Here is a 14998-nt window from a genome sequence, read left to right on the forward strand (position 1 = left end):
TTTCATTAGTATCAACAAACAAATGCACTTGGGTCCTACTGCTTGCTTTTTGCAGTTGCAAACTATACAGTGTCCAAGGATCCTATAGTTTTTGTTCTTTCATTTTGTTTAGATTTGACATTTACAGTCATCCTTCCCAAAGAGGAAGATATTCATATAAATAATTCCCGTGTCCCAGAACTTCTTGAGAGGATTTTAATTGATTCATCAGTTCAGCTTAGTTCTTTCTTTCTGAAAAGGAAGTCACCATGTCTCTCAATCTGTTGAATGCAGAGCTATTTATTTATATTGTCCTTTTTATCTGTATATTGCATTTCAAGTGCAAGGAACTTAGGAGTCTCCTTCTACTGTCATGACAAGTGCATGCTTACTCAAACTCTAGTCTCCATCGGTGGGTGGAGGTCATAAGCTAACAAAATACTTTTAGTTTTCTAGAAATATGACCCTTGCACTTCTTCCACCCCCCGCCCCCAAGAATCTCATGGAAAGACCTACCCAAGGATTTTATGTATAAAATCATCTTGATCTGTCTAAACAAATATAACTGGAATGTCCTTTTAAGAATCCAATTACAGTATTAAGACCTGTGTGTTCCATCTTTTCTATAGTATGGGAGGTGTGACAGGTAAGGGAACTGTCATATCCGTATCACATAATTAATTTTGATCCTGTTGTTTTTTTAGTCCCAGACCAATAAAACACAAATACAATACTTCAAAGCATGAGAAAATCAACCCTAGAACAATTAATACCGGAGGTACCAAACGGACTTCTGCACACCATAATTACAGTTAAGAACTTGGCAAAGTTTACTAGTTGCCCATGTTTGATCTTGCAGTAGGAACTCTATAAATCTCTCGGTTAGTTTGACAATTCAGACAATTGTGGGTTATGAGTGCCAGATACTCTGAGCAATACAATAGGCAATTTAACAATGAATGGTATCTTAACATCTGAACACTCAAGCGCAGCTATCACATGGAAGGCAAGTATTTCTATCCATTGTGACCATAATGGGTGATGCCAATTTGAGCCAAAGTAAAAAAATTCCTAGGAAAAGCATGTAAGATGTTATGAAAAGTTCTAGGGACTATCCATGAGGGGAGCCTACAACTGCACCCTAATGGAACTTCCACCATTTGTCCGAAATGGTGTAGGGTTTCCTGCCTGAGCAGGGGGTTGGACTCAATGACCTCCAAGGTCCCTTCCAACTTCATTATTATTATTATTATTATTATTATTATTATTATTATTATTATTATTATTGTTGTTGTTGTTGTTGTTGTTGTTGTTGTTATTATTATTATTATTATTATTATTATTATTATTATTATTTTCAAGGTCTGCACCCCAAGTTCAGTCAAGACCTTATTAGGCAGAGAGATTGTGTGTGTGTGTGTGTGTGTGTGTGTGTACACACATCACCTCCTGTCATTTTCAAAGTCTGCACCCCAAGTTCAGTCAAGACCGTGTTAGGCAGAACTCTCTGCCCTAATAAGGCCTTGGCTGAACTTGGGGTGCAGACCTTGAAAATGTATATATAGTTAGGAATGAAAAGCCACATAAGTCAGGTCAGAGTCAATTTGCCTTTGACAGATTTGCTCTCATTTACATAACATGCTGTGTTCCTGAGGTAAAACTACTGTACAGAAAGTACAAACTATTCAACCTCATTTTAGTCTAGTGCAGGGGTAGGCAACCTTGGCTCTTTTATGACTTGTGGACTTCAACTCCCAGAATTCCTGAGCCAGCCAGTTGAAGTCCACAAGTAATAAAGTGCCCAAGGTTGGGGACCCCTGGCCTAGACCAGGGGTAGGCAACCTTGGCTCTTTTATGACTCATGGACTTCAACTCCCAGAATTCCTGAGCCAGCATGGCTCAGCTTGGAAACCTCTCCCTTTCCCCTCAGCATGGCTGGCTCAAACTTGATAGTGATCACATAACACACTGACAAATGTCCTCCTCTCAGCTTCAATACATGACATCAATAACTGACTCTTACTGTGATCTGATTGGCTTGTTGCCAAAACAAGATGACACCCGATTGGCTCTCTAAACACTCATGCTCATTGACTACAATCAGATGAAAGAAAACTACCCGGTATCAACCTGAGCAAGTTGTGCTTCCTTTTTCTGGTCATTTGGCTATCACTTTTCATAGAATACAGTACAGACAATTGAACAAACTATGTTGCATTACATTCTTGATTAAATTATCTTTCCATTGATATATAATTTTATGGTGCTACTCCAAAAAAAGTTGTGTTATTAGCCATCAAACCTCAAAAATACACTTTTCCCAAAAGGTTTCCACAATTTTGGCCACTACTGTATTAAGCCAGCCAGCGTCACCTCAAGGTGAGATGAGCAGCAAACAAATTTAATAAATAAAAAAATTGCTCGTCACCCACAGAAGCCCATGAGACAGAATTACTAAAAGGAAAGCAAAAGAATGTATAATTTCATTCCCAACCTGCCTATTTTCTACAAAGAAAACTTTCTCTACTTTCTATAAAGTGATTGACTGGTTGCTGGTTGCATTGATTTTTTTTTAAATGTTTTTGAGTTCACTTTTGTTTCGCTAGTAGTTCACAAAATTGGCTGAAAACTGGTTCATTGAAGCATAGAAATAATAATAATATTATGTGATACTAACTGGGCAATAGTGAACAGGTGAAATTACAACTATTAATCCACATGTGCTGTTCTATGTGGAATTGTGACCTCATACAAGCAACTCAAAAAGAAAAACTGCAAACAGGAAATGACAAATATTTGTTTATTTATAAAATTGTTGCCTACATTTGTTCAACTAAACCAGGGGTCCCCAACCCCCAGGCTGCAGCCCACTACTGGGCCGTGAGCTGTTTACAACTGGGTCGCCCAAAGTGGTGGACGAGTGTGCACGCGCATCCCCACTTGTGCGAGGTGAGCGTGTGCGCTCCATGTGCGTGAGATCCACTCACCTTTAGTATGCTATGTATTTTAGATTATGAATCTTGGTCAAATTAAGAACTGATGAGGAGGACGTTAAAATCATTCAAGAGACAAATAAGTACTTAATTTTAGATTTAAAAATGTGGCCCAAACCTTTACAAGAAACTTTACATACACTCATGTACCATTATCTTATTTGCTAAAAACTGAACTTCCATGCTTTTAAAGTCCAAAAATGCAAGGAAGGGGTATTTAAGTTAATAGTCCCCACATCAACTAATATTTATTTAGTGGTTTACAAATGCAGAAAAGAAAAAAAAAGAGAAGGTCCACGATTTGAATGAAGACATTTTGTAGTCTTAACACTTACTGGGTTCAGGAGCACTGTCAGGAAAAGTTCTCCACCACGAATGCTCTTGTCTAATTCCTTGGAGCCACCAGGATACTCATTATAGAATATAGTGTGAGTAAAAAGACCACAGGTCTGGCGAGGCAACACCTGAATAAGCCAGAGAGGAGGAGAAAAATTAAACAGGGTGCTGGTTCTGGCTCGGAAAGGCCGAGACCAACAGATGACCAGAATCCATTTCCTCTACATCAAATGCCCTGGCCTTCAGCTGAGATTCCTAAAGTTCTATAAAAATTTCTACAGAGGTAGAGTGGAGACTGACTGTGATATTGCCAAGAATTGTCTTTCTATTTTCACATTTTTCAAAAGGCTAGAGCTGAAATAGCTCTTTTTCAAAGTAATTTTTATTGATCGTGTAGAATTATGATCACACAATGAGTTGGACCTGAAACGAGATGTATTTGTGTGGGTGTCTCTATTGAGCCAAGCTGTAGTCTAGTTCCTTGCATTCCACTGCCTATCCTGGTGTATTTTCTGTGGCCACTGATTAGGTTCAGTTCTCCCTGTCTCGTGTACCAATCCCATCACCCTTTTCAAAATCTTTTGGTTATCCAAAGCCGGTTAATTAACTGTCTCATTTTGTATGGATGATTCCTAAAATTTAAGCCTAGAGATGTTTTAAATCAAAGAGAACCTCTCCCCTGCTTCAACAGAAAATAATTGGAGTTATGACTTTATTGGTCAAGAGATTGTTACAGAGGACAAGATGGTTCATTTGAGCATTTCCTCTTCCTTCAGTTTTGAGAACTTCAGGAAAGTTGGTTTCCCAACAACGAGAAGAACACTCCAGAATTGGTGGTCTATCTCCTCTAGATAGTTAACAGGGCTCAACATCTTACCATGATTCCGTTATGGATGAACCCGCGTCGATATCGGGCAGGTCGAAGATGAGGATATTCCTCTGTGCTGGTCACCTGAATGTCCCAAACATTTTTCCATGCTTCGTAGAGTTGGGCATGAACCGGATAAACTCCTGAGTGGTGGGGGGCTACTGCATAGCCCATATCTGTGGGGATCCCATGTTCCTGGGGTCAAAACAAATTTTAAGAGTTCTACATTTCATTGTGAGCAATTTAACAAGAAGGAAGAGAAAGGCCACTGTCTATGGGGCAAGACAAGGAATGTATGTTTGCTTGCCGCAAAGTCGTTAAGTAGGATCGACAGATCAGTACAAATCAGTTCCGTTTTTCACCGGCAAATTTTCCTAACATACAGAAGATATGAGAGGGAGGGTGCAACTTCCAGGCCAGATGTGAAATATTAATGGAACTGGAAAGCGTGAAGCAGGATCTAGGAAGAGCACAACACTTAGGAATTGGGAAGAAATTTCATATTTTTTGACAGAGTTCTGTTGTCTGTGACTCAGATGGCACCTGTTTTTTTAAACACTTTCTGCAAACTCTCTCTTACTGCAATCTGTACTATTATCTTTACATCCTTTTCTTAGAACCCAGCAGTGGCCATGTATAAAAACACGTATCAGATGGAAACATTCCAGAAAGTTGTCCCTTACCAAAGCAAACTGCTTGTTGAGTTTCATTTGCTCTGCCAACACGGTAACATTGTGAAAGAGATGTGGCTGCATGTGACTCCACATATGAGGAAACCACCAGAATTCCTTCCTGTTCTTCAAGAGCATGTCATCTCCTTCATCTTCCTCATCTGTACCTGGAGACCCACGGAAAAAGGACTAAGCAAGGGTTGCTGGGTCATTATTGAACAAAGATAAGAAAGACCAACAAGACAAAGCTACTGCACATTAGATCTGAAGAAAAAACAACAACAGCTATTTGTTTTGTCTCCTCATGAGGTCTTTGCTGAGACTAAAAGCTTCTTCACCTGTTATTTTCAAAGAGAGAAAATCTTCCGCTGGTGTCACAGCAGATTAAACATCTGACCATTTGTCCAGAACAGGGATCTTCAAACTTGGCCCTTTTATGACTTGTGGACTTCAACTCCCAGAATTCCTCTTCAGGAGAGGAACATTTTAGTGTGAGAGATGAAAGCCAAAAGAAGGGAGGATCTTGATATTTCTAGATGCTTCAAATATAAATACAAATCAAAACAGAGGATTTTAACCTATGGTGAGATCTTAAGTCAGGGGTCTTCAAACTTGGCCCTTTTATGACTTGTGGACTTCAACTCCCAGAATTCCTCAGCCAGGCGTGCCTGGCTGAGGAATTCTGGGAGTTGAAGTCCACAAGTCATAAAAGGGCCAAGTTTGAAGACCCCTGGTCCAAAACCATTAGGCTCAAAAACCAAGTTCCCTGAGTCAGTTCCAAGCACATTTAGTTAAGAAATCTATAAAAAGAAGCAAGAAGCTAACTGATTACAAGAAATCTTGGCTAAATATTCTAACCATACCAGTTATTTCTTTGTTCGTTGGGTCTTCAAAAGGCCACTCTTATTTTTCAGTATGCAGTAATATGGTTTTCTTTTGAATCAGCAGGCTTATTTATTTAAAACATTAATATAGCCGCCATCTTATACCAAACTCTGGGCAGCTCAGTCAAGGTTGCCTGAATCTAGCCAATTTAGGAGAGTACGATTAAGCCAACTATGATTAAATAGATATGTGAACCCAACCTTAGTTTGCTCCTAAGAAGTGGGACAACTTCACACAGAACAGAAAAAGCTTACCGGTGTGGTAGAATTTCCCAGAGAATCCCAGATTGAAAGTGAAATTGGGAACCAGGGCCCTCAACTTGTTCTGAGTGTTTAAAAGAGCCTGCAAGAAAAGAACAAAGAAAGGCTGAGAGAAACCATTCAAACCAATTTCTTAAACCAACTCACATGATGATAGCAATTCATACCCTTCTCAACAACTTCCTCTTTCATTTCTTTTATCGCATAAACTGGAAGCTCGGGAAATCCAAAAGACACAGCTCCACATCACCACCCCTCTCCCACTTTCAGGCTTCCCACAGCCAAAGTTTCCTCGTTGAAATATACCAGGGTCAGTGTTCCAGGCCAGCTGAATCTGTCTTCTTCCTGGTCTGTGTTTTGATGAGATATTTCTTTGATCTTTAATTGCTCTGGCATTTTCTGGACTTGTGACATCTTTTCTGGTCTACACATTCCGAGCATTTACGACTCCAGTTACTGCACTCTAAATTGTCTCCACAATCATTCTGGATACTTCCCTCTTTTTTAGAGGTTTGCTATTTTGAAATCAAACATGGCCGTTTTGAACTTTTTCAATAACCGACATCTTAAATGTACACTGACTGTAATATCTTGGTTAAGAGTTGCCAAAAAATACATACAATCTAAAAAACGAAAGGAACAAAACGCCCAAGGTCATTGAGTTTCATTTTGGGCATGTTTTTTTTTCTATGTCTAAGTTCAGCATTTGAATAACTACAATTCTGCTGGCTCTCCGTCAACATTTTAATAATTACAATCCACATTCTGAATTATAACTGAAGCTCCATATAGTCCTCTTAGGATGTCTGCTTGTGTGTTGCTTGTTTAAGGGTGGATAACTGTCTCATTCTTTAAAACACTATTTCATATTTAGTGTGCCACTGAGTAATACATATATAATGCATATACATATAATTTATAAGCAACCTCATTTGACTAAAATCCCTTTGATATTTGGCATCTGCATTCTGTTACTGAGTCTTGACATTCCGAAGCATCTGGGGAGGTATGCCTTCAGAGAGAAAGATAATGCTAAAAGCAGCTTAGCAAAGCCTAACTTGGGTTACTATAACAACAGACGTGTCAGTTGATAAATTCAAAGCATTCCCATGTTTCAGGAAACTGCACTGGTCCTACTGATAGGAATCCTCCACCCAATTAGGTTCAAGAACATTCCCAAACAATTGCTCTTTACAGGGTGAATCTTCATTTCACATGCTTCTCAAGATTGGATCTCAAAATATTCACAAGCTCAATCATCAGTCATCATCAATAAAAGTCAGAAATAGAAGATTTCCGCAAGTGATTTGCAGGTACTGTTTATCTTTCTTCTGACATTTTAGTATATCGAAAACAAATCCATACATATAACTGATTTATTTTGACTGAGGTAACTTTCCTAAGCACTATTTATCAGATGCTTCTAACTTCTTTGTCACAGCAGGAAAGTATATTACTTCTAGACCAGGGGTGTCAAAACTCTCAACGTCATGTGATATGTCGCAACGAATCGTGACTTTTTTTCCCCATTGCCGGCAATGGGGTGGGCGCTGTTTCGCCATGATGCATCTGGCCCTTAACGGGCCGGCAGTTTGACACCCCTGTTCTAGGCAATGCTCCATACTTTCTTTTAAATTTCATTATGTAAATATATTTGTTCCTATAACTACATAACTATTATTTCTAAAAAATTATAACCTGATACATATTTCCCATTTTTATTCTTTTTTTAAGAACACGCATAGATTGAATGAAAGCAAAGATCCCTATGTTTTTGTAAGTCCAATTACATCTCGTTTGTTCATCCTCTAGTTTAATTTTATTTACTCTTCCAAGGCTTATTTCAGAATTAGTGTAAATGTGAAAGGAAAGACCCAGTGTTGGAGCATTCACCGCTTCTTGAGCAGGTTGTTCCATTGGTTAACTGTTCTGTCAGGAAGTTTCTCCTTAGTTCTAGGTTGCTTCTCTCCTTGATTAGTTTCCATCCGTTGCTTCTCGTCCTGCCTTCAGGCGCTTTGGAGAATAGCTTGACTCCCTCTTCTTTGGGGCAGCCCCTGAGATATTGGAACATTGCTATCATGTCTCCCCTCGTCCTTCTCTTCATTAAACTAACATACCCAATTCCAGCAACCGTTCCTCATAAGTTTTAGCCTCCAGTCCCCTGATCATCTTTGTTGCTCTTCTCTGTGCTCTTTCTAGAGTCTCAACATCTTGAAAAATGTACCCAGAAATAAAAAAGGGAAAGAGTTGTATCTTTCTCCTTGTCACTTTTTTAGGCTAAAACTGGCACTCAAACAAAATATCTGGGGGGAAGAAATTAGGGGACTTATGAAATCTATCGAGCGATTCTTCAGGAAAAAGAGCAAGGCGATTTGACACCTTTTCTTATTTACTTCTCATCTTCTTCAAATCAAAGCAACAAGATGAGATATAGGCCACACAAAACATTTTCTAAAAATAATATGCAATAGTGGTGGCCGGTTATGCAACTCCGTGTCTCCTGTAAATTATCTTCTGGATATTTTGGCTGAAGATCATTTTTTCCTTTGAAGTTCTCTAGGAACCTGTTCTTCTTCTTGTGCCATATCCGTTATCGGACGTTGGCGATCATGTTGGCAATCCTGTTTTTATCAGCAGCCGCACGAAAAAGTGCTGCTGAGTTTTGTCCAAATCAGTTCCTTAGATTTTGAAGCCATGATCTAGGAACTTGGGCAAGTCTATTTCCCCAAAAAATGGGAGATTTCACTCAACGAATTCCCATTTCACGCCAGTTTCCTTTGTTTTTCCCCCCTTATCAGTTCCATTTTTTTCTCTCCCAATCTTTTCAAACATCAGATAATGAAAAGACAAAAATAATACAAGCAAACTGAGTGTAATGTATATTCTTCCAATTTGCTGCTCGGTGTACACCGGAAAATATGTATTTTTAAAAATTATTTTAACCAAGATGATGATTTGGAAACAAGCAACTAGATGTGTCCCACTGAAAGTAGATGTGATAGTGAGTTAATATACTTACATTTTGGAATTAATCTGCGAAAAACATGCCAACTGTTTTGATACTGGGAAATGTTTCTCCGCTGTGCTTCTCATTTAAGAAATCAACAAACTTGCAAGATTGCCTTTTGTTTTTGTTTTGTTTTTCTTTTGAAAAAAGAAGTTAATCTTTCCACCTTGGCAGAGATTCTCTTTCAAATGCATAAAAGTGAGTATTATCTTCTTAGCATCAAATCCATGCAACTAATGTCAGATTAACGCTCCATTTCACACTGCTAAACTGGTAAACATAAGTATGTTTTAGACTAGAGTGATCTCATCTGAGTCTTTCTGTAATCACCAGAGAAGCTTTACAAAGGAAGGTTAACGTCTATAATTCCACCCAGGACTACCAGGGAAGCGCTGGATTTTCATCCTTGGCTGGGATCCCATCTGGCAGCAATCTGGAGTACTCACAGAAATGTGTGATAAAAACAAAAACAACTGCTCAACAACCCCCACTTAAAAGAGTCTGGGAATTATACCTGAAAGAAGCAGGATTTTTAATTTGAGTTTATGCTCTTTGGATAAACCCGGGGTTTTAGTTAGGATTTTCCAAATCTGGCAAGTTCTCACCATCTTTCTATGAGGACATTGCAGGCTCTCTGCCTTTCTCGCTACGTTCACTTGTTGCACCAACGTCCCCATCCTCGCGTAGGAGGACCACAAATTTAGATCGCTTTAGCAGTCTGGCTTTACGCACGGAATTTCCCGGCTCCTCAACCATGCACCAGAGTTTTATAAGAAAGATGGAGTCTTGTTTTTCCTACTGTGGGAAGTCAGCCCACCCCCCAGAGAAGGAAATAATAATAATAATAATAATAATAATAATAATAATAATAATAATAATAATAATAAAGTTGGAAGGGATCTTGGAGGTCATCGAGTCCAACCCCCTGCTCAGGCAGGAACCCTACACCATTTCAGACAAATGACTGTCCAGTCTCTTCTTAAAAACTTCCAGTGTTGGAGCATTCACCGCTTCTGGAGGCAGGTTGTTCCATTGGTTAATTGTTCTAACTGTCAGGAAGTTTCTCCTTAGTTCTAAATTGCTTCTCTCCTTGATCAGTTTCCATCCGTTGCTTCTTGTCCTGCCTTCAGGCACTTTGGAGAATAGCTTGACTCCCTCTTGTTTGGGGCAGCCCCTGAGATATTGGAACACGGCTATCATGTCCCCCCTCGTCCTTCTCTTCGTTAAACTAGACATACCCAATTCCAGCAACTGTTCCTTATATGTTTTAGCCTCATCCCCTGATCATCTTTATTGCTCTTCTCTGCACTCTTTCTAGAGTCTCAGCATCTTTTTTACATCGTGGTGACCAAAACTGGAACCAACCCTGCCCCCAAGTCTCTCCGTCCCAAGCAGAAGCCAGCTCTGTACAAATGCAGATGCAAACCATCAGGAAAGTTGGAGCTAGAAGCTTAGGAATACAAAGACACCTAACATCTGCATACCCCACTCAAACTCTAGGAGTCATTAGCCCCAATACCAGGGAAGCAGGATATAACCCTTGGGACATAATAGGATTAACCCACCACCATCAAGAATACCAGAAAGGCACACCCAGACTCAGGTCAGAATACATGACACAGGAAATACAAAGCCTGAAACAGGAACAGGAAACTACTTCAAACAAAAGGCTTGAGAGGGTATAAAAACCTACTACTCACATGTACTCAGTCCTTTTTTTCTCTCCCCTTTCCTGCCAGAACCATCTTTCTGTCTGGCTCTTCAATAAACTGCAACCTTCTTTCTAAAGCAGTCACCATGTTGTTTATCCCCGGCTTGGATGAATCACGATGAAGACTTTTCTTTCAACACTACTATACCAAACTTTTGGGAAAGAGAAAGCAGCATAAAGCCACTTCTTCTTCTCCAAAACACAGTGGAATGTCACTATTAAAATTAAACCCTGCTTCTCTGAGTGTGCCATCTTCCAACACCTGGAAGGTGCACCCTACAATTATTTCATTACTTCTTCTGGACAGAAGGATAAAACAAAGCTGACCCTGATCTCTTCATCAGCAACTTAACAAGGGTTCATAAGAGGGATTAAAACAGAACAAAACAAAAAAGCACACAACTAGCAGGATTGACCTGACTATCCTGTTTATGGATTCTTGTATTATTCACCAGCAAAAGATATCCAGATTATTCTATTCCTATCTTTTTCAACAGAAGCCCATTTTTATGGGAAGCTGCATTACAGTTCCTACTATTTTAAAAACAGCAAATGAAACTCAGCTCAGCTCTTAGGAGAGGTCGTTAGGAAACAAACTCTTAAAAGTGCACCACAAGCCATATTTAAAAGGGCTTGAACTTCTCACTTGAAATGAACTTCAAAATATGCTGCTATGTATAAACGTTTATAAAATAGATCATGCAATCCAGCAGATGAATACTTTTTCATACTACTGTGAAATCTTTAACCTCATACTCTACTATGACATAGACTATTTTCTTTAAACCCAATACTATACATAGATTAAGTAGAAAAATCCATTGGGGTTGTTCTCCCTAGCCAATATATTATGGTTTTATCCTGACTGTACTCAAAAATTTAGACGCCTAAACCTACACCTTCTCTATAGGTGGGCAATAAATGTCATCCACTCTGCCATCTCTTAGCAATTGTTAAAAAGGTCTGTTTGTCAGCCAAGCTCTACTTTCCTTCTGAGGATTGGTAAGTTTGAATTTGTAATTCAACGAAGACTGAATGTAGCAAACCCACTCACATCACTGGTACAAAAGATAAATGCAGACTGTTGTGACAGCAGATCTTGTGATCACTTCTTCAACATCAGATAATCATAATTAGGGGTGACAGTTTCAGAACAAAAGACATTTCATCTTTCATTTCCCCCCAAACTGAGGATTTCAGAATTTAAGGAAGGAAAAAAGCTATTTTAGAAAAAAAATAGTATTTTACAAAAAAAAAAAAAAAGTGTTGCAGTTCTCATGTTTAATGGAAAGAGTGAGGATCTATATCAGTGATGGCGAACCTTTTAGAGACCGAGTGCCCAAAAACTGGCCCTGCCCCCGCTTCACCCCCTGCCCCGCCCTGCCCTGCCCTGCCTCCACCCCATCCCCTACCCCGCCTGCCCCCAGGGCCACTCACCGCCTCCAGGGCCCACCACAGATCGCCCAGGCAGCCCAGCAGCACCATGGCAGCCACACCCTCTGCCCGCGCCCTGCAGAATCAACTGTGCGTGATGGGGCGTGAGGGCAGAATCTTGTCTACACTGCCTGGCTGCCATATCCTTGGCTGTGCTGCTCCGCGTGGGCCACGCTTGGGGGCGACTCTCCTCCAGGGGGGCTGCTGTTGAGGAGGGGGTCATGGGGGCAGGCAAGACTGGGGCAATGGCACGTGTGCCCACAGAGAGGGCTCCGAGTGCTGCCTCTGGCACACGTGCCATAGGTTCGCCACCACTGATCTATATCCATTTGAATCTGTTAGTAAAGATACTTGGGGGTCTGACAGTTGTTTGTTTATATTCCCATCCAGTCTGTTCCACATTACCTCCACATCAGACACCTTCATGCGTGTCCCCTCTTTGCCCACAAAGATATCATCAATGTCCACAAGGAGGTAGCGGTCAAGGGTCAGACAGAGACGTTTGCCAGTCAGATAAGCAATAGCATCAACAAAGATGAGCTTGTGCAGCCAGAAATTGAGATTATTACCAAAAAGAACCCTCTGGATACCATCGTGGAGACCGAGATCCTGCACCACGGTGGCATGCAAAGCTCTGTGCATAGTCAGGTGAGGGATTGATTCAGACGATTTGGTGCTGGCCATCAGTACAGGTTCATAGGTTGTGTGATTTGACTGGAACACCGTCCAATCGTCCCCAGGCAGAGGGCCCTGTTCCACTTCGTTAGCCTGGGTAATATAGAGAAGTGGGGCACTGGGATTGATGTGATAATCTCGCAATCCCAAGTTGGAATGTAGGAAGAGAGGGAAGCCTTTGAGCTGAGCACTAAGCAAGCTGTTCTCATTTGCTTTGAAGAAACCGATGATTCCTACTCCGTACTCCACGCAGTATTTGTCCAAAAGATCCCTGTTCCAGGTATCCAGGTTCACATATTTAAGGATATTCTCGTAGATAATAAGAGCGTAGCGACCACGGTCCTTATCCATTAGGGTGGGCATGTCTCCCTTTCCAGGAGCAATCTCTGTCCTGTATTTAAACCGGCTCGATTCTAAGATGGCCACAATCTCTTGACCCAACTGGGAATAAATGCTTTCCACAAAAACTAGTACCACAGGGTCTGTACGCGAGTTGTCAACTGATTTTGTAAGCCTCCAGCTTGCCTGGGGCTGGATGAGGATCCGGTGTTGACTGCTACAATCGCTGAAAGGAAGAGGAGGCGGTTCCTTGATTTTGGGACTGTTAGTGACATAGTAAGCCAGGAAGCACATGGAGACCAGGCTGAAGGCCATCAGCAGCAGAATCAGTCTGTGGAGCTCCAACTGTCGCACATGCCTCACCACTCTCCACAGCTGAATCATGATGAGGCAGGTGGCTTAGCCTTGCCTCAAGTTTGGCACCTATCAAGCTGCCTCGGTGTCTCCAGCGCCACCACCGGAAGAGGCAGTGGCAGCTCACGGAAAAGAAATGTAGGCTGCAGAGGGGAAACAGGACTAAGTGAGCAGCTGCAAGACTAGATCCCCAGTGATCTGCCATTTATCTCAGGTGACCATGGCCTTCAATTCCCATTGCTCCCTTGAGCACGTCCTCCCTTTTGTTTCCTTGCTGGCTGACGAGAGTCCTAGGAAGCAAGGAGGCTGCATGCAATTGTAAGGGAAGTATAGGCTCTCCAGAAAATGAAGCGGCGCCACCAACCGATGAGCTTGCCAATCACATGGTTGTTATTCTGAATTTGCCACCTGCAATGAAAAAAAAAACAGATAAATTGAGGAGTTCTAGAAAGATCAATAGTGCTACAGTGAAATGCCTAGGGTGACCTATTAAAATCACACATTGTTTCTGATATTATTGATAGCGATAAGTGGGACTTACAAAAAATGCTCAGCATTCCAACCTGCCACTCCTAATTTCAGAAAATTGTATTTCGGAACTTCCGGTTTCGGCGGCCGACGAGACGGGTGGAAGAAGCCGGAGCTCTGGCTTCTCAGCCCGATTTCGCTTTGCCCAGCGACCCTAAAGGGTTGGAAAGTTGCCCTGGAGGGGCAACAAAGAAGGAGGGATACTTCAGGAACCCGGACCAGACGGTGGTCGGTCTGAGCGGACTGAAGAAACCCTCTGAAAGGACGAAGGAAAGGCTGCCGGGTGAGCCGTGGCGCTCTGCCAAACAGCTGATTGTCAACAGCGTGCTGAAGCTGGGTGAGCCAGTGTTTTTTCCTTTTCCTCGTGGATTAAAAAAGAGCTAAAAAGTAAAGACCCCAGAAGGATTGAAGCTAAAGGCGGCGAGCAATTACAAAAGGGGAAGATATTTAAGGAATACAGAAAATTCTATTTCATTTCTCCCCTACCAATGATTTCTAACCCTGACAGCATAAGTATCTAATGCCCTCTGAGTATGTTCAATTCTTCCTGGACTTTTCTGTGCTTCATTTTCCTTTTCAAGGTTTCTTCCTGTGTGTGTGTGTGTGTGTGTGTTTCTATTCCCACAACCATCACATTATTTCCCCCTTGTTTTTTGATAATCCTCTTTGGTTTCCTTGATGTCATAATTCAGCCCGGAGCTGGCTACTAGCGTATGTGATGTGAATTGGGAAATTGTCCCTGTGATGTATAAGTAAGGTGTACTCAGAGCAATTCAATTCCTAGCTTCTGGCATAAAAATAATTAAATGTGTCTGAATTTAGGGAAATTATAATGTATAAAATAGAAAAAAAATTGAATAACAGTTAAAGGATTAGATGACTAGGCACATTAAATGGAATATTTAAAGATTAAATATATTTTTAATTACGGTTAAAAAGAATAAGAAATTTTGGGAAT

The 14998-nt window shown here is 41.0% G+C and overlaps 1 protein-coding gene across 1 annotated transcript; it reads right to left on the reverse strand.

Annotated features, from left to right (window-relative positions):
• Positions 1 to 3301: 3301 nt before the first annotated feature.
• LOC107302453 (bifunctional heparan sulfate N-deacetylase/N-sulfotransferase 2-like) lies at positions 3302 to 13542 on the reverse strand (the record flags this gene model as incomplete). Its single annotated transcript, XM_015831559.1, has 5 exons — positions 12550 to 13542; positions 5987 to 6074; positions 4860 to 5014; positions 4186 to 4371; positions 3302 to 3436 (listed from the first exon to the last, which is right to left on the reverse strand). Coding segments are annotated over exons 1-5 (1557 nt in total), but the record flags the coding sequence as incomplete, so codon positions are not given.
• Between the last annotated feature and the right edge of the window lie 1456 nt (positions 13543 to 14998).

This window comes from Protobothrops mucrosquamatus, unplaced genomic scaffold, assembly GCF_001527695.2.
Source record: "Protobothrops mucrosquamatus isolate PMUCROS unplaced genomic scaffold, P.Mucros_1.0 scaffold_261, whole genome shotgun sequence".
Lineage (NCBI taxonomy): Eukaryota > Metazoa > Chordata > Lepidosauria > Squamata > Viperidae > Protobothrops > Protobothrops mucrosquamatus.